The 22,754-nt window shown below is 42.0% G+C and overlaps 1 protein-coding gene and 1 long non-coding RNA gene across 2 annotated transcripts; one reads left to right on the forward strand and one right to left on the reverse strand.

The window, feature by feature from the left end:
- The first annotated feature begins 7,905 nt into the window (after nt 1–7,905).
- On the forward strand, nt 7,906–9,752 carry LOC118384552 (uncharacterized). The gene is made up of 4 exons (XR_004825845.2): nt 7,906–8,184; nt 8,335–8,431; nt 8,679–8,732; nt 8,832–9,752. It is a non-coding gene; the product is annotated as an uncharacterized LOC118384552 (long non-coding RNA).
- LOC118384551 (histone acetyltransferase KAT7-like) lies at nt 9,362–21,382 on the reverse strand. The gene is made up of 14 exons (XM_035771169.2): nt 21,234–21,382; nt 17,339–17,486; nt 16,359–16,520; nt 15,172–15,411; nt 14,918–15,000; nt 14,677–14,763; nt 14,386–14,484; nt 13,991–14,101; nt 13,323–13,508; nt 13,092–13,181; nt 12,845–12,985; nt 12,664–12,757; nt 12,289–12,542; nt 9,362–11,696 (listed from the first exon to the last, which is right to left on the reverse strand). The coding sequence occupies exons 1-14, from the start codon at nt 21,246–21,248 to the stop codon at nt 11,598–11,600; spliced, it is 1,809 nt and encodes a 602-aa protein (XP_035627062.2). The 5' UTR covers nt 21,249–21,382; the 3' UTR covers nt 9,362–11,597.
- Between the last annotated feature and the right edge of the window lie 1,372 nt (nt 21,383–22,754).

The raw sequence follows: 22,754 nt of genomic DNA on the forward strand, positions 1-22,754 counted from the left end.
CCAGGTTTCATTTTAGATTCTGTACAGAATATCAAATCACAAGTTAGGAATTTGACCAAAATAGCTTTTTACCACCTGAGGAACTGTAACGGCTGTCGTCGGTGGAAGAAGGTGAGGACCAAGGTGCAGCGTGCTAAGGTTCATGATTTTTAATATAATCAACACTGAACACTAAACAAAATAATAACTAGGAAGAACGAACAACCAAAACAGTCCTGTCTAGTGAATACACACAAAACAGAAAATAAACACCCACGAAACCCAGGTGGAAAAAGGCTACCTAAGTATGATTTTCAATCAGAGACAACTAACGAAACCTGCCTCTGATTGAGAACCATACCAGGCTGAACTCAAAAAACAACATAGAAAAACAAGCATAGACTGCCCACCCCAACTCACGCCCTGACCATACTAAAACAAAGACAAAACAAAGGAACTAAGGTCAGAACGTGACAGGAACATTGCCAACGTTTCTCTCTCAGGCTGATACAAAGAGAAACATCCATGCTTTTATTACAAGCAGGCTTGACTACTGTAATGTTCTCCTGTCTGGTCTACCCAACAAAGCCATTGGTCAACTGCAAAACATACAGAATGCTGCAGCACGGGTACTGACCAAGACCAGACAGAGAGCACACATTACACCGGTTTAAAGGTCTCTGTACTGTAAAACATACAGAATGCTGCAGCACGGATACTGACCAAGACCAGACAGAGAGCACACATTACACCGGTTTAAAGGTCTCTGTACTGTAAAACATACAGAATGCTGCAGCACGGGTACTGACCAAGACCAGACAGAGAGCACACATTACACTGGTTTAAAGGTCTCTGTACTGTAAAACATACAGAATGCTGCAGCACGGATACTGACCAAGACCAGACAGAGAGCACACATTACACCGGTTTTAAGGTCTCTGTCCTGTAAAACATACAGAATGCTGCAGCATGGGTACTGACCAAGACCAGACAGAGAGCACACATTACACCGGTTTTAAGGTCTCTGTACTGTAAAACATACAGAATGCTGCAGCACGGGTACTGACCAAGACCAGACAGAGAGCACACATGACACCGGTTTAAAGGTCTCTGTACTGTAAAACATACAGAATGCTGCAGCACGGATACTGACCAAGACCAGACAGAGAGCACACATTACACCGGTTTTAAGGTCTCTGTACTGTAAAACATACAGAATGCTGCAGCATGGGTACTGACCAAGACCAGACAGAGAGCACACATTACACCGGTTTAAAGGTCTCTGTACTGTAAAACATACAGAATGCTGCAGCACGGATACTGACCAAGACCAGACAGAGAGCACACATTACACCGGTTTAAAGGTCTCTGTACTGTAAAACATACAGAATGCTGCAGCACGGATACTGACCAAGACCAGACAGAGAGCACACATTACACCGGTTTAAAGGTCTCTGTACTGTAAAACATACAGAATGCTGCAGCACGGATACTGACCAAGACCAGACAGAGAGCACACATTACACCGGTTTAAAGGTCTCTGTACTGTAAAACATACAGAATGCTGCAGCACGGGTACTGACCAAGACCAGACAGAGAGCACACATTACACCGGTTTAAAGGTCTCTGTACTGTAAAACATACAGAATGCTGCAGCACGGGTACTGACCAAGACCAGACAGAGAGCACACATTACACCGGTTTAAAGGTCTCTGTACTGTAAAACATACAGAATGCTGCAGCACGGGTACTGACCAAGACCAGAGAGCACACATTACACTGGTTTAAAGGTCTCTGTACTGTAAAACATACAGAATGCTGCAGCACGGATACTGACCAAGACCAGACAGAGAGCACACATTACACTGGTTTAAAGGTCTCTGTACTGTAAAACATACAGAATGCTGCAGCACGGGTACTGACCAAGACCAGACAGAGAGCACACATTACACTGGTTTAAAGGTCTCTGTACTGTAAAACATACAGAATGCTGCAGCACGGATACTGACCAAGACCAGACAGAGAGCACACATTACACCGGTTTTAAGGTCTCTGTCCTGTAAAACATACAGAATGCTGCAGCACGGGTACTGACCAAGACCAGACAGAGAGCACACATTACACCGGTTTAAAGGTCTCTGTACTGTAAAACATACAGAATGCTGCAGCACGGGTACTGACCAAGACCAGACAGAGAGCACACATTACACCGGTTTAAAGGTCTCTGTACTGTAAAACATACAGAATGCTGCAGCACGGGTACTGACCAAGACCAGAGAGCACACATTACACTGGTTTAAAGGTCTCTGTACTGTAAAACATACAGAATGCTGCAGCACGGATACTGACCAAGACCAGACAGAGAGCACACATTACACTGGTTTAAAGGTCTCTGTACTGTAAAACATACAGAATGCTGCAGCACGGGTACTGACCAAGACCAGACAGAGAGCACACATTACACTGGTTTAAAGGTCTCTGTACTGTAAAACATACAGAATGCTGCAGCACGGATACTGACCAAGACCAGACAGAGAGCACACATTACACCGGTTTTAAGGTCTCTGTCCTGTAAAACATACAGAATGCTGCAGCACGGGTACTGACCAAGACCAGACAGAGAGCACACATTACACCGGTTTAAAGGTCTCTGTACTGTAAAACATACAGAATGCTGCAGCACGGGTACTGACCAAGACCAGACAGAGAGCACACATTACACCGGTTTAAAGGTCTCTGTACTGTAAAACATACAGAATGCTGCAGCACGGATACTGACCAAGACCAGACAGAGAGCACACATTACACTGGTTTAAAGGTCTCTGCACTGGCTGCCTGTGAGTTTTAGAATTCATTTGAATTATTCTATTGTGCACCCCAATACATGTCAGACATGTTATGTACCCATGTACCCATGTACCCGTTATGTAGGTCCCTCAGGTCCCCTGGCACTGTCCTTTTTACTATCCCAAAGTTATTATGCAGCCTTTAGTTATTATGCCCCCAGACTCTGGAATAGCCTCCAATAGAACCCGAGGGGGGCCGGAACTGTGGACATATTTAAAAGAGATGTTAAAACACATGTTTTAGCTTTGCTTTTTAGGGTGCTTTTTAGTTGTTCAGTTTGTGTCATTCTTTAGTATGTTTATCTTATGTTTGTTGTGTAGTAAATATTTCAGCTTTTATTTTCGTAGGTTTGTAATATTTTTTTTCCTGTAAAGCACATTGCGTCGCATTCCATGTCTGAAATGTGCTGTATAAATAAAGCTTGATTTGATTTGTAGAAGGAGAGATAACACCAAGGACTAATCATGCTCTCCCTCAGTAGCGTTTTAGTTGGCAGTGTGACATTCCAGACTGAAGGCAGAAGTGTTGAGAAGGTACTGACATAAATTCTCATCCTAATTGGCTTGAAGTCAATCTAATCTATGCATTCCTCGGTACCTGTAATAGAAATGACTGACATGTATCGCCCAGGTGGGATGACTTTTCAATGAGGTCCAATTCTAGGAACACTTTTTTACTCATGAATAACCTCAGAGTTATAAGATGTTGCATATGTTGGGTAGGGTTGCGTAAACAATCCAAATTAGTAGGCTAATTTCCGAATTAATTGCAATAACTAATAAAGAAGCTTTCAAGTTGACATCAGATGTTGAAAACTTGAAGACTGACATTCTTTATTGCTATTTATTGCTCTCTGTGGATGGGTTGCCTGACAACATCACAAAAAAATATGTGGGCGCATTGATGGGCAGAATGCTGTGTGTTTTATGATTCTGAAAGGTCAGATAGCTGGAAGAAAACTACTCAACGACATGGCTGCTATGTCTCCATCTAATTTGGCTGATCTCTTGAGCTGTGCTAGACATGATTAAGACAACACAGCTATGTTACCAAAATGTTGTTTCAGTTATATAGCTGAAACAGGACTGTAAAAAAATATATATATATATGACTAGACTAAACATTTATTTCATTTTTTTATTTTCCAGAAATATGTAATTGTCTCCTGATGACATCCACAATTTTATCTTTATTTAACTAGGCAAGTCAGTTAAGAACAAATTCTTATTTTCAATGACAGCCTAGGAACAGTGGGTTAACTGCCTTGTTCAGGGGCAGAAAGACAAATGTGTACCTTGTCAGCTTGGGGATTTGATCTTGCAACACTTCTGGTTACTAGTCCAAGGCTCTAACCACTAGGCTACGCTGCCATTAATGCTGCCATTGATACTGACCCTTATGACTTCAATGGAGAATGATTTTCAAATGGGTTTGATTTTCAATGCAGCTTGATTACAGACATTTGAGCTTCTATCATGTCATTTTGGCAGGCTCTATATAACCTCTCACCTGTATCAATCGTTCTACTTCAATGATACATTAATTTTATTACATACACTTTTTTTGTTTTTTAGCAATCAAATTAAAAAAGTGAATCCTGTCAAAGACGCTAAGTTAACTTAACTTCCCAGCCAGCCTGATCTTCTTGGCGCATATTCACACCTCTAAACATGAGAGAGGCAGCAATATGCCTGAGATTGACTGCGTACTCAGTGAGATCCGCCATTTCACTAAAACTACCTCTGTGGCCTGGGTAGGATTGAGCTGGATAGAGCAGCAATCTCATTTTACAGATTCATTCCTAGAGTTGACCCCAATGTCCAAAAAGACAATGAGGATATTAGGAACCTTTGTGTCTGGCTGGGATATTGAATGCGAAACGCATGGCTATGTGCTGATTGAACCACTCTTGTCACACACATCGCACCTGTACTTCAGCCTGGAGTTGGTCCATCTATCATTAGAGGGATGATATAACTAACACGTGTGTAGCATGTTATTTTGCTCTTTCTTGTGGTGTATATCCAGCCTGTATTTTACAGTTGAAGTCATAAGTTTACATACACCTGAGCTAAACGCATTTACTCCTAGTAAAAATTCCCTGTCTTAGGTCCGTTAGGATCACCACTTTATTTTAAGAATGTGAAATGTCAGAATAATAGTAGAGAGAATGATTTATTTCAGCTTTTATTTCTTTCATCACATTCCCAGTGGGTCAGAAGTTTACATACACTCAATTAGTATTTGGTAGCATTGCCTTTAAAGTGTTTAACTTGGGTCAAACATTTTCGGTAGCCTTCCACAAGCTTCCCACAATAAGTTGGGTGAATTTTGGCCCATTCCTCCTGACAGAGCTGGTGTCACTGAGGTTAGGTTTGTAGGCCTCCTTGCTCACACACGCTTTTTCAGTTCAGTCCACACATTTTCTATAGGATTGATGTCAGGGCTTTGTGATGGCCACTCCAATACCTTGACTTTGTTGTCCTTAAGCCATTTTTCCACAACTTTGCTTGGGGTCATTTTCCATTTGGAAGACCCATTTGCAACCGAGCTTTAACTTCCTGACTGATGTCTTGAGATGTTGCTTCAATATATTTGCATAATTTTGAAGTGCACCAGTCCCTCCTGCAGCAAAGCACCCCCACAACATGATGCTGCCAACCCTGTGCTTCACGATTAGGATGGTGTTCTTCAGCTTGCAAGCCTCCCCCTTTTTCCTCCAAACATAACAATGGTCATTATGGCCAAACAGTTCTATTTTTGTTTCATCAGACCAGAGGACATTTCTCCAAAAAGTACGATCTTTGTCCCCATGCGCAGTTGCAAACCGTAGTCTGGCTTTTTTATGGTAGTTTTGGAGCAGTGGCTTCTTCCTTGCTGAGCAGCCTTTCAGGTTATGTCGATATTGGACTTATTTTTCCTGTGGATATAGATACTTTTGTACCTGTTTCCTCCAGCATCTTCACAAGGTCCTTTGCTGTTGTTCTAGGATTGATTTGCACTTTTTGCACCAAAATACATGAATCTCTAGGAGACAGAATGCATCTCCTTTTTGAGCGGTAGGACAGCTGCGTGGTCCCATGGTGTTTGTACTTGCGTATGATTGTTTGTACAGATGAAAGTGGTACCTTCAGGCGTTTGGAAATTGCTCCCAAGGATGAACTAGACTTGTGGAGGTCTACAATTTTGTTTCTGAGGTCTTGGCTGATTTCTTTAGATTTTCCCATGATGTCAAGCAAAGAGGCACTGAGTTTGAAGGTAGGCCTTGAAATATATCCACAGATACACCTCCAATTGACTCAAATTATGTCAATTAGCCTATCAGAAGCTTCTAAAGCCATGACATAATTGTCTGGAATTTTCCAAGCTGTTTAAAGGCACAGTCAACTTAGTGTATGTAAACTTCTGACCCACTGGAATTGTGATACAGTTAATTATAAGTGAAATAATCTGTCTGTAAACAATTGTTGGAAAAATTACTAGTGTCATGCACGAAGTAGATGTCCTAACCGACTTGCCAAAACTATAGTTTGTTATGTGGAGTGGTTGAAAATGACTCCAACCTAAGTGTATGTAAACTTCCAACTTCAACTGTATGTGTGTATTAACATAGACCTTCGCCTATGTCTGCTATGTGATGCATGCCATAAAACACATGGTAGCTGTAGGCCTACATGCTACATGCAGATCTGCCACCAGAGGTGTCATGCCCATAAGGGGCACAGGGGCACGTGCCCCCTCAGATGTGTCCTGGGAAAAAAAGAACATTACATTTTTTTGTTTCATTTGTTGTTATTGTTTCTCTGTAATACTACTAGACCCCTACAGATGTAGAATGTTAATTTGAGGCAGTTTACTACAGCAGGAAAATAATCCCGCAGCAATAGGAAATGGGAATTATTATGTGGATTATAATTAATGTAAAACATTTTTTAAGGGAAAATCAAGTCTGTTATTTCAAAGTGGAAATTACAGACTTCAGAAACCTTTTTAAACCTCAAATACACTACAAGTTTTACATTTCCTGGCTTTAGCTAGCCCAGATATGTTTCCAATATTCCAACCTCATAACTAGCTACCAAGACATTTCAGGCTATCAAGTTAGAGTAGCTTGTCTAACTATCTTAGCTGGCATGCCTGCTGGCAAGGTTGGTGGACTAGAAAAGCAAGCAATTACTAAATGTACTGAACAAGACTCATTCCTTTCAATATTTTACTCAGATTTTTAGTAGAAATGCAGAGTAGCATATTTAGTGTCTTAAATGTAAAAAACACCAGTCAGTAGGATACAGACAGCTCAAGAGGTATGATTAGATATGCAGAAAAATAACCATGTTGTTTTTACATAGAATTAAGCATAATGCTTATGGCTCTGGATTGCAGAAAAAAAAGCTATTGCATATGTTTGAAAGATGCTAAATTCTCCAAATTGGCAAATACCTGAATTATTGGTAATAATGAACAAAGCAATGCTATACAATCCTAATTAATGACAATTGTGTTCTGGGTTTATTTTGTAAATTAGCTTCTGTGATTTTATATTTATAGCCCCTCTCTGACCCACCCACCAGCCATTCTCACATACTTTGTGCCCCCTCAGGTTTTTGGGTTGCATGACGCCCCTGTCTGACACAGAGATAGAAAGAGTGAAATCACAGAATAAGAACTGTTAAGATCAATACATATATTCATTAGAGAGGGTTTGATTTGTCCAAGTCAACTGCAACTGCAATATATATTTCTTCAATAAGTCATTGCTTATTGTCCTAACTCAATAGTACTCACCTCTGGGTGTTCTGCCCTTATTGGATAATCATTTATCCAGAGGTAAACAATTCGAACACACCATGTAAAACAAATGGGTTGAGAAAAACAACACATGCATCATGAGAAAAAAGGTCAGATGGCTTTAGACAAGGCTTTTGACAAGGCTTTAGACAAGGCTTTAGACAAGGCTTTAGACAAGGCTTTTGACAATCCTGAGTTTGCTCACCAGTTGCGCACAAAGCTATGCCAAAAACAATATTTACTCTCATAAAAATGCACATATGATGCTATATGGAGAGAGGGGCGGAGCAAAACATTGGAATATAAACTGACCACAGCGTTACCGATTGACAGGCACACGAGAGAGACCACACTACAACGCCTGTAACAACTTTGTCTTTGCTTAATAGATATCTGTTTCTTTCATACAGAAGAAACACCTGCAGCCTATCATCTATTCCCCCCAAATTTACCGAGATGGACGTTTTAAAGTTTGTGGTTTTGATAGTTGCAGTTTTTGCGCAGGTTTACTGTGCCCTGGGAACCCCAACCAGCGACGATGGAGATATTTGGTCGATTGAAAACTGGCAGGTAAAACGCACGTCCCTCTTCTGAAGTGCATAGCTAGTTGGAACTAGCGAATGTTGTAGCGTCCTGCTGCGTTCAAGTTAGGACATCTGATAAGGCAATGGTTGATAGAAGGCTTCTGTTACTTATTCACTGTTACAATTATTGTTACAGAGGGATCCGTTGGAGAGTGGCTTGGCCTTCCGCGTGGCTGACCTCACCAAGAGGTCCGAATTGCAGCAGTTTCAACAACTCGTGGGGCAAAGCTCAGGTCAATTCAACTTTCATATCTTTTGATCTGGTCTGTTTTTTGGGGGTCATAGTAAAATGAGCTTGTAGGCTATAATTTATAGAAATTTGAATGAATTAAACACATTTAATTTCCAGATTTAGGAGTCCCTCAACCGGTGTTTCAAATTTGAAAGCATTTTAAATTAAATTATTAATTGGCCTGCTTTGGGCTATAGCCTATATTATGTACTTCTCAAATAAATATGTGTGTGTTTGTGTTTCATCAGGGAATAAAGCAGACATGTTTATTGGACTCATGGGTCGAAGGTCCTCAAGTCGAGGTAGAGTCAAGCACTTTACCAGATGATAAATATGTTAGCTATCATTCTTCAGAACAATTTCAATCTAATGTATTTATTCCATATTTGGTTTTTTTCCAGAGTCACAAGAGGAATAGAACAAGCCCCAGTATTACTAGAGATGAAGAACTTGATTGTTCAAAGTTACTGTAATAATCAATGTTGCTCAAATTATTAAACTAGGTCAAAGCAATCCAATACATGCAACAAAGCTTAATTGATGTAACATAAGTAAGGAATGTGTAATGAGGGTCAATAATGATTTGACCCATGTGTTTAAAAACTGGGTTGGGGATTTGCTGCAACTAATTGACATTGTATGCCTTCCTTAACTGTATCATTCTGTACTCTCCTTTGCAATACAAGCTGCTTGTCATGTTCAATCAAGTATTTTGTTGTTGTTGCATAATATTAGATGGCTTGTTATGCAAACAAACAGGTATATTTGTCTAACTTAAGATAATTCATGTGTCATCACTGAGAGCATTACTGAACTTCAAGATTCATTAGTGGAAAAACAATTTGCTTTTCTGTGCTTCATATGAAATGCTGATAATTAGTCAGTCAACCCCTACACATGCTGCCCCAGAAAGAACACCTTGCACACAGGATCAAGACATTTTGGAGTTCAGATTTATTGGAGAGGAAGCAAGTACAAAAGCAGGTGCACACAACTTATCTACATATTAATGCTGTACAGAGGTACTGCTGTGTAGCTACAGTGGTCTACTGCTCTTTTGATAGCTTATTGAAGAACAACTGCTTGTATGAAGGTGAACATTATGACCACGCACACTGGTTTCAGGTAAACCGAGCTGTTCTGGAGTTGCTTTCTATAGCTGCCATGACAGGCACAGGAGGAAGCATCAAGACAACACAGACCACAGCAACATGTTGGGAGGCAAAATATCAAAGGCAGAGGTAAAGGAAGATAATTGTTTGTGGCAAATTAACAGTTGACCTGTTGTAGCAGGTTCTAATAAAATATACAGTGAAATGAGCTGCAAGTTGACCTGCTATAATACCTCTGTGTGATGTTAGGCCAAGTTAGCATCTATTCATGCCAAAGATGCTGACATTATACACTCTTTGAAGAACCATGAACTTTGCAACTAAATCAAAATCATACCACAAAATATAGTGGACAGTGTACAATCTAGTTTTAGAGAGTCAAAATAAGGAAGTAAACAATCTAATGGGCAGGTATATTTCAAGGCCTTTCACTTAACATTCAAAAGCAGAAGGAATGAATAAAGCCTGACTGGCCCAAAACTATTTTAACATGCAATTTAAATTGGAAATCCAAAACTTCAACACGAGTGCTTAAATTCTGAAAATAATCATAAATGCCATATTATTGGAGAATTACTTTCTTAATTAAAACCTGGATCCATTGAAATATACAGTCTATTTGGCAGCCTTGAAGAAATACCTCCTCTAAGATTGAGCTTGTTTTGTTACTCCCCCATGACATACAAATGCACAGATCAAATAGCTTATTTTTTTAAATACACAAGAAAAACAAAAACAACCCAGAAACACAACTGAATAAAAACTCTACACAAGCATTAACACGATTTCAGAATGACAGGGAAGTTTGTGAATCCTTTACGATGTTAATAAAGAGTTCACTTGACATATGGTCAGTAAAGGCCATTTCTTCTGCAACTATAAAGATGTGCACTTTATATATTTATTGCCCTATTGTGGCTATAAATTCTTGAGATGAGGGCCATACGTTGCTGTGGAAACTCAAAATCTTTATATACACACACACAGCAGATGGAGGTAATTTCTGGTTTCATCCAATGTATATGCACAATCAGTCTAGCAGTCAGTAACATTTGCAGCAATTCAAAATGTTGGTGAAAAAAAATCCATTATTTTATCCTTATACACATAAACTGACATAAAATGGGTTGACCACAATGCAAAACAAATAGTCTCTATTGTTGGGTACTACATGCATTGTTCCTCTGCAACATGTTCGAGAAAATCTCTTCTAAATGACACGTTCAAATCTAGTTCTCAGTACGGCTAGGAAACCAGTCCTGCACATTTTAAAAACTTTCTTCAAATATACTTTGTCTTGCCAAACCTGTACCATAAAATCTTCTCTCTATCATTTAAATATATTGACAGCATGACTTGAACTTGACATCAAATTCGTACTTCGGCCTCAGACAAAGCCTGACTGCAAATTCCAGTTCTGTTCTTTTTTCTTCTCTCCCAAAATGTTTACTTGTGCACTATCCCTCATGGATTTAAAAGGAAGGGATTGGGGTAAGGAACTTCCTCCAGCCAACGTTTTCACCAGTCCGTTGCTTTTAAATACTTGAAAGAGAGTACACACTGTGGAGAGAAGGGGAAGAAAGGGAATTGGCAATCTTTCAGGAAGCCAAATTTAAAATAGCTTAAAAAAAGACATTCGCCAAAACAGCTTAAAACAGTGGTAAAACCAAACAGAAGTAAAAAATTAAACATTAAAAAAATTAAAATAAAGCCAAAACCAAACAGAAACACTAAAGACAATCAAGACACATGGATACATTGTTGTGTTACCTCGACCCCTCCCCAGAAAGACAGCTATATTTCCATACATACTGACTGGCTCACTAGGTTAACACGGTTCTACTGAGAAGTCATGTGAGGAAAGCTAGGGTCTGGTTTCAAGCAACCCACCATTAGTATTCTTCTTGATATTATGATCTACTACTTAAGCCTGGTTAGGACTCTCAATAATACTGATCAAAAAGTTGTTTGAAGTAAACTACTCTGACAGTGAGCTTTGAACCCATGTCATTGTGTTGGAGAGTTGGCGTGGTATGGTGTAGGGGGAGGGGTGTCCTATGTTCCTTTAGGTGGGGTCCACTTTAAGGCGGTGGGTTCAATAGTCTTGCTGCTGCCACGCTTGGTCTCCTTGGCTTTCCAGTCGTCGATTAGGTCCTGGAGGAGATAGTTAGCATGTTAGCCTCAGAAGCCAAGGTTTGTCACGTTCTGTTCCAAATCCTGTGGAAGTTCTCCTCAAAATGAAAATTAAAAGAAAGGACAGACAACAGTGGTATAGATGGAAACTAGACATGTTGCCACTTTCAAACCCATTAAATATTTAGCATGTTTCAGATAAATAAAAAAAATACACAACATAGACAAACTGTCTGACACGGTAGAAAGAGAAACAAAGCAAATTTTTAAAAAATAAAGCAAAAAAAAAGCCTCTCCTGAGGGGAAACGTCACTAATACTCAAAATCCAATACCCAAGTTCTCCAGACTTCCAATAGTGAAGTCAACGTGACGAGATTTGGAAGGATGGCTCCATGAGGTTAGTAGCACGCTAGCACTGCTAGGCTCAATGATAAGTGGATGTCCACAACAATATCGAGACTGAACTGACGTCTAATGGAATAACCCAAACCCCAACTAATTCCACAGTTAGTTGGAGAAATGTCCTGGCCGTCACACTAAATCAGAATTTGTTCTTGGCTGATTAAATAATATATAAATAATACATATATGAAGAAATGGTAGGTGACATACCTGTCTCTTCAAGACCAGGTGCTTCCCTTTCCAGTACTTGAGCATCTGGAGGGACTGCAGGGTGCTGACGATGTCCACTGGGTTGACGGCTGTCTCCTGGCTGATCTCCTTGATGGAGATCTCCTTCCCCTGGAACTGGTTGAGGTAGCGCAGCAGCACCTCCTTCCAGTAGGACCTGTAGCTGATTAGGCCCAGGTCTGAGAGGGGCCGCTCTGGAGAGCCCACCTTCTCCTCCACTTTAGACAGTAAGTAACCTGGGAGAGGGCAGATCACACGCAGGGTTACACAGAGACCAGGGTTAGAGAGAAACCAGGACCAGACACAGGGTTACAGAGAGATCAGGTAGAGAGACCACAAGGTAGTGGCTGTACTCACTGAAGTCAATCAGCATCTTTCCGTAGCCCTGCCTCATGTACTGTGGCATGGTGAGGATACAGGAGACATTGTAGTTCAGGAATGAGTTCTTCTCCTAAAATGGGAGGGCATAGACGTTTTGAGTTTGAGAAAAGCAGTTCATAAATAAAACGTAGCATTATGACTACGACTGACTGGTTACCTTTGAGAAGTAGCCAACAAGATGGCAGCCGGTGTTGTCAGCCTCTGTCATGACGTAGAAGAGGAATGGCTCCACGTCGTAGTATAGGGTCTTGTGGTCCAAGAAGAGCTTAGCCAGAAGGCACAGGTTTTGGCAGTAGATCTGTGGATGATAGGGTCATTTAGCAGGGCTATGGTCAGAGCAGGGTAGTCATAACATTCACAAGGCAGGATAACATTACATTCCTGGGACCCCAGCAATCTCTCACCTTGTTCTTTTTACCGTCCACCTCAAAGACGGAGATGTTTCCCTTTCGATAGATCTCATCCCCTGGTGGGTGTTTCCAGACACACTTGGCCTGTACAGGGGGACGGACAGCACCGATCATCATACAAAAACCTACTGAGAACTGAGATCCACTCTGAAACGTCTGAATCCATCCATAAAGAACCATCAGAAAACACTGCAGAAACTAATTGACATGCACCAACGTTCTCACCATGTGCCGGCGCAGGATGGTCAGACTCTTCATGTACTTGAGGCAGAACTCACACATGTAGAGGCGTCCCAGGCGGGCGTACTCCTCGGGGTAGGGCGAGTGGTACCAGGTGTCCAGCTCGTAGCGGCCAAACACAATGGTCTTGATCATGTTGCTGCCCTCCGCCACCTGGCCCTGCAGCTTCTCCTGCACCAGGCGGAGGACAGGGAGAGGGGACAGAAAAGAGAGGAGGAAGAGAGAGGTTTGACCAACGCAGCGAGGGAGAGGGGCGGGCAAAACGCCACGGGAGGAGAACTCATTACTCTCCGTGGAAGCGACCACGGAGAATACGCTTTGATTTGGAAAAAAAGGTTATAAATATGTGTGGAAAGGATAAGAGAGAGCTTTGATTTGGAAGACTGAAAGGGGAGCCTCTTAAAGATATCAGCTAGAGTAAATCTAGCTCAAAGAGAGTGAAGAAGGACTTCTCCATAAACTACCCGGTCTTGTAACTGACAACACCAGACAGTGTGAGTAGCCAGATTACCCAGAATGCTCCCTGTCTGGCACTGCCCACCATAAACGGTGAGAGCTGGGCGTCGACTGGGCCCAGTCCAGACAGTCACTAGTACAGGCTCAGGAAAAGAAAGAGGAAAATGGGAGAAAGGGCGATGAGTTCTCTCTCTTACAAGATCCTCCGAAGCACGTGCCTGGGCTTTTCGAAAGAGCTCCAGGTCGTAATCACTTGTGATGTTCTCCAGGAGTGGCTCTCGGTTGTTGCCGTGGGACTGCCGGTGATCCTGGGACATCAGAGAGGGAGAAGAAGCCTTTAACCTCAGAACAATCAGCACATCTCTTCAACCGGACACATTATTTACCTTCAACATATCTGTTGACCGAACAGTTGTCAAACTGTGCTTGCAAGACACTTTTTAATTTTGCAAGTATTATATTTGTTTACCTTTCGTATGGGATAAGAGTGTATTACAAGGGGTAGGCTACAGCTTTTTCTTCTGGCACTAATGGAAAAGGGTCGTTTTTTCTTTCCTAGTGTTTGGATTAGAGGTCAGATCATCACACTCACCATGTACGGGTCTTTCTGCTCTTTTAGCAGACCCGAGTTCCTCTTCTTCCTCATTTCCGTCACCTTCTCCTTGTACCTCATCTGTCTCTCCGTTGGGGCCTAATCCATTATGCAATGTTATGAAACTGCCATGATACTGCCTTTAAATCCAAATCCTTAACTAATTTGCGCCCTATTGCCTTTCTTGAAACATTTACTGCAAGGAAGGACAAATCCAAACCAAAAACAGTAGCGTAGTGATAAAATGAGATGGTCGACCAAATGAAAGGCCCAGGATCAGGATCGTAGTACCTGGTGACGGGTAGCGTGTCTGTTCTCATCCTGCCGGTGGGACAACGTCCGCTCCTCCACCTGTTTGTCACGAGAGGAGGCCCTCGTCTGTGAAGAGAAATCCCATTTGGTAAGCCATCCCTACTAATGATATGCCTACAGTATGTTGTTTTATTAAGTAGTAGGCAGACAGATTTCAGACACGGCCCAAGAATCCCACACCTCAACACTAAGGCCAACATCCAAGGTCTTGTAGATTTACCTTGCATTCATCTACAGAGAGGTTGTGGAAGAGAGGGCAGCCAGATATTGAGAAGTGCCTCTCATGTTTCCCTGTCAAATGGCCTGAAAAAAAAAAAACAGAGAACGTCAAGTGAAACAAATGCAGAACATAACAATTAACGGTGTGTGTTTTGAAGGTGTCTGAGGTCCACATTGCACAAAAAGTAAACTATGTAAATAAATGTCCTGCCCTCATTGACGGTGGAGCTGACAGTTAAGAATGAGATCATTTACCCAGGGAGTTGCAGCCTGGTGTGGGGCACTTCATGTTGAAGTTGTAGCTCTCGTGGAAGCGACGGCGCTTGGGCCTGTGGGAGAGGTCGCTGCCAGAGTCTTTGAGTGACAGCTCCTTGGCCAGAGACTCGTCGGGAGAGGCGTTAGGGCTGGACACGTCAATGTCCGACTCCGATGAGAGGGCGTTCCCTGTTGGGGTGCGGGGCGGAGACTCGTCCTGGTCTGCTGCTCGCTTCAGGTCTGGAAAAGCCAACGAGGAGAAGAACACATGTAAAAGGAATTGTTATACTCACAAGCCCGACAGACACCTCACATTTTTTTATTTTACCTTTATTTAACTAGGCAAGTCAAGTTAAGAACAAATTCTTATTTACAATAACAGCCTACCCCAATCAAGGCCGGTTGTGATACAGCCTGGAATCGAATCAGGGTCTGTAATGACGCCTCTAGCACTGAGACGCAGTGCCTTAGACCGCTGAGCCACTCGGGAGCCCACACGATGGGGCTTAGTTCATATTTCAAGTGCCTGGCATGTATCTAGAATTATAAATGAGGACATTCCAACTATCTCACCACTCTCTCACAGTACCATGTTTATACAGTTTCAGGACACAAGATTCCATTTTGTTGTGAAGCTGTTATACACACACTATGCTATATATTTTTTTGTCAATTTTGGTGATGCATTTGTTTTTCACAAAATTCTTGCACGCCCCCTTCAGGTATTCCCAAGGCATGTTTTTCCAAAGGCAAAAAGTGAGGGGTTTGAAATAGGACAAGAGGGGATGATGACTCATCGTGACACCAAACACCCAATACATGATCACATACAACGACCCCACCACACCAGGAACAGAACCCAAAGGAATGAATAGGGATGGTAGCTACAAGCATAGGCTGCAATTTTCAGCAGAACTGTCTTGAGTAACGAGCAGAAACATAACAAATGAGTGGAATAACATGTGGAGGACAACACAAGCTCAAATCATCTTTGTTTGAGGACACAAGTCCAAAACAAACTTAAAGAGTAGAAATGCGCTGGTTGAGCATCACTGCCTCTTCGAAAACTTAAAATGATACAATGAAAATATATCATAAATAACGCAGTGAATGGCCAGCTCTCAGGTGTGGACAATTGAGCAGGGGGGACTGTGAGAGAAAGTGACCATGCTGCCTCGTCCTCCTACCCTCCACATGCTGCTCCGTGTCCGACCCCGAAGAGCGACTCTGGCGCAGAGGGTATTTCTTGGGGGTGACCGGCGGCCCTTGCTGCAGACTACGGCTACGGGTCACACGCCGGGCAGAGAAGGTCACCACCTCTGCTGGGCTGATCTGGACAGGGCTGGAATCTAAAAATACATGTTTTTTTAACAGGCGTCTTCAGAGGTCTCTGGCCCTCAGAAGTAATGTAGCAGGCTAGGAGCTACAAGTCTTCTGTCTCGTCAATGGAGAAATCCCTTTCAAGCAGACACTTACACTCCCTTAACAAACGGATTCACTTCCACAACATACCTGACCATATAAGATTCATACACAGGCAACAAAAAAATAAAACAGAGGCCCAAGCAGTAAGCTACTTGTTGTATATAACAACTTAATAACAATATCAGTTCAGTTGTCACATTGAGGCCAAGCCAAGCTTTTCAAAAACCACATTGAAAAAAAACTGAATGCAATCTATAACAAAAGGGAGTGGGAACTATATCATCCTCTACTCAAACCATGACCGCCAGACCGAATAGGGATCAGGGGGATGACTGCTGTCTGAACCTATTCACAGTTTATGAGCTTGAATGCTGATATACAATGGCTATTGTACAGCAAGAGATAACAACTCATGAGCACATCTATGGGTATATCTACAGACAGACAAAAGAGAACCCCAGCATTACAGTCAGTATCCTCATTTTGAATATTATGACTTAGACTATTGTCATAACATTTGGTTCAATGACCGAGACTGAAAACTGAAATCCAAGGGATTCATATAGGATTCATAGTTATTCAGCAGATTCTTGATGCAGAAACATAACAATATAAATATATTGGCCAATCTCATGACAGTTTCATATCAAAACTGCATTGTTGGGTAAGGGCTTGTAAGCAAGCCACTGTTGTATTCAGCGCATGTGACAAATAAAATTTGATTTGAAAACAGCATATTTACCTTGAGAACTTTGGCTGAGTCGCAGCGATGCCCGGGTGAGGCGCGTGTTCCTCCGTGTTCTCCCATAGGTCTCGATTCTGTCTGTGTGCTCATGGTCAGCAGAGAAGTCTGAATCCTCAGTGCCCTCGGAGCTGCTCCCAGCATTCCTCTTTCATATAACAATAGGAACGATCATCGTCAGTTATGCACATCAGTAACATAAACATCACGATTCTTTGGTTTGGTTTCTGTTAGTTTGTATAAACAAAACTGCTATCGTTGAATCCATTTATGATTATCATGAAGCATCACTTGTGTGCCTCAATCTTGCTATCTTCCAACATGCGGGAGGAAACAGCGCAATAGCCTCTCTAACTGCGACGTGAATAGACTATATTCAGTAGCCTACAGTGCTTTTTGAAAGTATTCAGACCCCTCGACTTTATCCACATTTTGTTACGTTACAGCCTTATTCTAAAATAGATTAAATTGTTTTTTTCCTCCTCAATCTACAAACAATAGCCCATAATGACAAAGCAAAACGTTTGTTTATTTTAGCAAATTTATCAAATATATATATCACATTTACATACGTACTCAGACTGTTTACTCAGTGCCTTGTTGAAGCACCTTTGGCAGTGATGACCCATTCTTCTCTGCAGACCCTCTAAAGCTCTGTCAGGTTGGATGGGGAGCATCACTGCACAGCTATTTTCAGGTCTGTCCAGAGATGTTGGATTGGGTTCAAGTCCGGGCCACTCAAGGACATTCAGAGACTTTTCCCGAAGCCACTCATGCATTGTCTTGGCTGTGTGCTTAGGGTCGTTGTCCTGTTGGTAGGTGAACCTTCACGCCAGTCTAAGGTCCCGAGGGCTCTGGAGCAGGTTTTCATCAAGGATCTCTCTGTACTTTGCTCCGTTCATCTTTTCCTCGATCCTGACTAGTCTGCCAGTCCCTGACGCTGAAAAACAACCCCACAGCATGATGCTGCCTCCACCATGCTTCACCTTAGGGATGATGCCAAGTTGACTCCAGACTTGGTTTCATCAGACCATAGAATCATGTTTCTCATGGTCAGAGTCCTTTAGATGCTTTTTGGAAAACTCCAAGAGGGCATGTGCCTTTCACTAAGGAGTGGCTTCCGTCTGGCCACTCTACCATAAAGGCCTGATTGGTAGAGTGCTGCAGAGATGGTTGTCCTTCTGTAAGGTTCTCCCATCTCCACAGAGGAACTCTGGAGCTCTGTCAGAGTGATCATTGGGTTCTTGGTCACCTCCCTGACCAAGGCTCCGATTGCTCAGTTTGGCCGGGCGGCCAACTCTACGAAGAGTTGGTGGTTCTAAACTTCTTCCATTTAAAAAAGATTGAGGCCACTGTGTTCTTGGGGACCTTCAATGCTGCAGAAATGTTTTGGTACCCTTCCCCAGATCTGTGCCTCGACACAATCCTGTCTTGGAGCTCCTCAGACAATTAAATAGACCTCATGGGTTGGTTTTCCTCTGACATGCCTGGTACCACAGTTAACAGTGCAAGTCCAATCAATTGAATTTACCACAGGTGTACTCCAATCAAGTTGTTGAAACATCTTAAGGATGATCAATGGAAACAGGATGCACCTGAGTTCAATTTCAAGTCTCATAGCAAAGGGTCTGAATACTTAAAAAAATATATATATTTTCAAGAATTTCTAAAAACCTGTTTTTGCTTTGTCATTATGGGGTATTGTGTGTAGATATGTATTTAAAAAAACAAAAAAACACCTCATTTTAGAATAAGGCTGTAACATAACAGAATGTGGAAAAGGGGAAGGGGTCTGAATACTTTCCGAATACACTGTATATCCCCAATATAGCTCCGGTCTCCCCTAATCGGCATCGGATGCACTCATAAATTCTCTGCTACTCACAGAATGTTTCAGAGATCTCAAGTTATGATGCTGCGTGCATTTCATCAAATGCTCACAGTCAAACAACAAATAATAATGCGACACAGGTTATTTTTCTGTGTTTAGTCCAGACTGCATTCTCACCTGCAGTGAACTGCACCACGGTATGAATTGAATCAGACAGAGTACACCCTTTTTGAAAAAATCATGGTGCGTTGTTCAGTGTGCTCCCAAGTGCAGATAGTAATCACACCAGTCCAAACAAGCCCAACTAAGGGGTAAACGCACCTGAGGTCGGGGAGAAAATGCACCAAACCAATTGTGTGAAAGCCCCCTACAACTGCAAAAAACATGTGGCAAAGAAATGTACTTTATGTCCTGAATAGAAAGCGTTATGTTTGGGGCAAATCCCAACACATCACTGAGTACCACTCTTCATATTTTCAAATATGGTGGTGGCTGCCTCATGTTATGGGTATGCTTGTCATCAGCAAGAACAAGCAAGTTTTTTAGGATAAAATAAATGGAATAGAGCTGAGCACAGGCAAAATCCTAGAGGAAAACCTAAACACTGGGTAACAAATTCACCTTTCAGCAGGACAATAACCTAAAACACAAGGACAAACATACACAAGAGTTGCTTATCAAGATGGCATTGAATGTTCCTGAGTAGCCTAGCTACAGTTTTGACTTGAAATTGGCTTGAAAATGGCTGTCTAGCAGTGATCGACAACCAACTTGACAGAGCTTGAAGAATTTAAAAAATAATAATGTGCAAATATTGTACAATCCAGGTGTGCAAAGTTCTTCTAGACTTACCCAGAAAGACACAGCTGTAATAGAAAAATGTGATTCTAACATGTATTGACACAGGTGTGAATACTTCTGATTTCATTTTTAATAAATTTGCTAAAACTACATGTTTTCATTTAGTAATTATGGGGTATTGTGTGTAGACGGGTGAGAAAAAACATTGAATCAATTTTGAATTCGGGCTGTCACACAACAACATGTGGAATAAGTCAAGGGGTATGAATACTTTCTGAAGGCACTGTATGTTTTGAAGCAAACTGGACTGGAGTACGAGCTAGTAAAAAAAAAAATCATAATCCAACAGCACAAGCACATAAAATACAAGAATCACCCGAAAATATTGTTTACATGGGTCAATGGTTTACACCTTTATTAATATGGAGGAGGAGCATGTGTACAAGCAACACTTACGTAGTACTTTTCCCACAATGCACCATGTCAAAACATTTACCAACGGCCAGAATTGAAATCTGCTCGGGAAATGTTCCAAAACAAACATGAACATGAAACGGACCATACATATATATGTATATCAATAGCATTACCATACTGTTACGTTAACAACTAGCGTTGCGAAAATAATTTCGAGATGAAAATGGCTCAACAATCTTGAGGGCACTATGTGTCTTTAAACCAATTGCAAGTGAGGAAAGGCGGGACATGAGAATATTAAACCAATTGACACTATGTTATTCCCGAATCAATCCAATAAAATCGTTGTTTTCAGGAAGACAAGTATTTCCCTCACCACCAGCAGGATACAACTAGCTACAGCCAGAGAGGTTTGAAGCTATATAACACATTTTCCGTACACCCTGCGGGCCTGTTCCACCAAGCTTTTGTTTCCATCACTGCTAGCTGGTGGTTCATCTGTAAGCTCGATAACTACGTTAGCTAGCTAAAACGACTGTGAAGAAATGTTCAAATGCGCCCCATCACTATATAGCCATGAATGAACACTCACAGATAGCTAGCAAGCATTAGCTAGACCAGTATCGCATCAGCTTACCATGGCATTTGTGCTATTCTAAATGTTACAACTTATTGTGCTATGCTTGAACGCAAACTAGGGTTTAATTAGCTCCTATTTGTCACGTTATAGTGACATGATAGCTAATTAGCTAAACAAATTAACATGACATATAACGTTAGCTAGCATGAGTCAGTCACCTGTATTTTACCACCAACGTTAAGTATCTAAATCAACCAAGTTCTTACCTTTCTCCGAGGCATATTTCACTTTAACGGCGTCTGTTTTAAGACGTTGGCTATCCCTTAGCAGTAAAAATAAACACAGCGTTTTAAAATTAAAACGCTCACTAAATAAACTGGTTGACTGGACATACCGCTCAACGTTTGTTTCACACTTCCGTGGTATGTTCAAGCAAGTCGACACGGTTCAACTGTTATTCAATTGGCCACTAGATGGTAGTGTTGTATCTTGTATACGATGGTCCCTTGTGCCTCTTGCTATTCGGAATCCTTGGGATGTCCCTACGCCCCACATTGAAGTTGAAATGTAAGGTTAGGGTTTAGAGGTAGGGACATCCCAATGGCCCCAGAGAGTGTAAATCAAAGTTTATTTGTCACGTGTGCCAAATACAACAGGTGTAGACCTTACAGTGAAATACTTACTTACAGGCTCTAACCAATAGTGAATAATAGGTAGGGAAAATAAATAAAACAACAGTAAAAAGACAGGCTATATACAGTAGCGAGGCTACATAGAGACACTGGTTAGTCAGGCTGATTGAGGTAGTATGTACATGTAGATATGGTTAAAGTGACTATGCATATATGATGAACAGAGAGTAGCAGTAGCGTAAAAGAGGGGTTGGCGGTGGTGGGTGGGACACAATGTAGATAGCCCGGTCAGCCAATGTGCACGAGCACTGGTTGGTCAGCTAAATTGAGGTAGTATGTACATGAATATATAGTTTAAGTGACTATGCATATATGATAAACAGAGAGTAGCAGCGTAAAAATATGGGTTGGGGGGGCGGGGGGCACACAATGCAAATAGTCCAGGTCGCCATTTGATTTTATGGCTTGGGGGTAAAAACTGTTGAGAAGCCTTTTTGTCCTAGACTTGGCACTCCGGTACTGCTTGCAATGTGGTAGTAGAGAGAACATGACTTGGGTGGCTGGGGTCTTTGACAATTTTTAGGGCCTTCCTCTGACACCGCCTGGTGTAGAGGTCCTGGAGGGCAAGCAGTTTAGCACAAGGGATGTACTGAGCCGTACGCACTACCTTCTGTATTGTGGTCAGAGGCCGAGCAATTGCCGTACCAGGCAATGATGCAAATCCTTTTAGTTTCCTGAGGGGAATAGGCTTTGTCGTTTCCTCTTCACAACTGTCTTGGTGTGTTTGGACCATTCTAGTTGGTTGTTGATGTGGACACCAAGGAACTTGAAGCTCTCAACCTGCTCCACTACAGCCCTGTCGATGAGAATGGGGGCGTGCTCGCTCCTCCTTTTCCTGTAGTCCACAATCATCTCCTTAGTCTTGATCACGTTGAGGGATAGGTTGTTATTCTGGCACCACCCGGCCAGGTCTCTGACCTCCTCATATAGGCTGTCTCGTCGTTGTCGGTGATCAGGCCTACCACTGTTGTGTCGTCTGAAAACTTAATGATGGTGTTGGAGTCATGCCTGGCCATGCAGTTGTGGGTGAACAGGGAGTACAGGAGGGGACTGGGGAGCTCCAGTGTTGAGGATCAGCATGGCAGATGTGTTGCT

Source organism: Oncorhynchus keta, chromosome 5, assembly GCF_023373465.1.
Source record: "Oncorhynchus keta strain PuntledgeMale-10-30-2019 chromosome 5, Oket_V2, whole genome shotgun sequence".
NCBI classification, from domain to species: Eukaryota; Metazoa; Chordata; class Actinopteri; order Salmoniformes; family Salmonidae; genus Oncorhynchus; species Oncorhynchus keta.

Bases quoted from the DNA above. Each gene is read 5' to 3' on its own strand.
- LOC118384551 (XM_035771169.2), bottom strand. The intron at 14,764-14,917 runs GTAAATCTACAA...TTCTCTTCACAG, and splicing joins TCTCTGTAGATGAATGCAAG to ACGAGGGCCTCCTCTCGTGA. The intron at 11,697-12,288 runs GTATGTCACCTA...TATCTCCTCCAG, and splicing joins ACCTGGTCTTGAAGAGACAG to GACCTAATCGACGACTGGAA.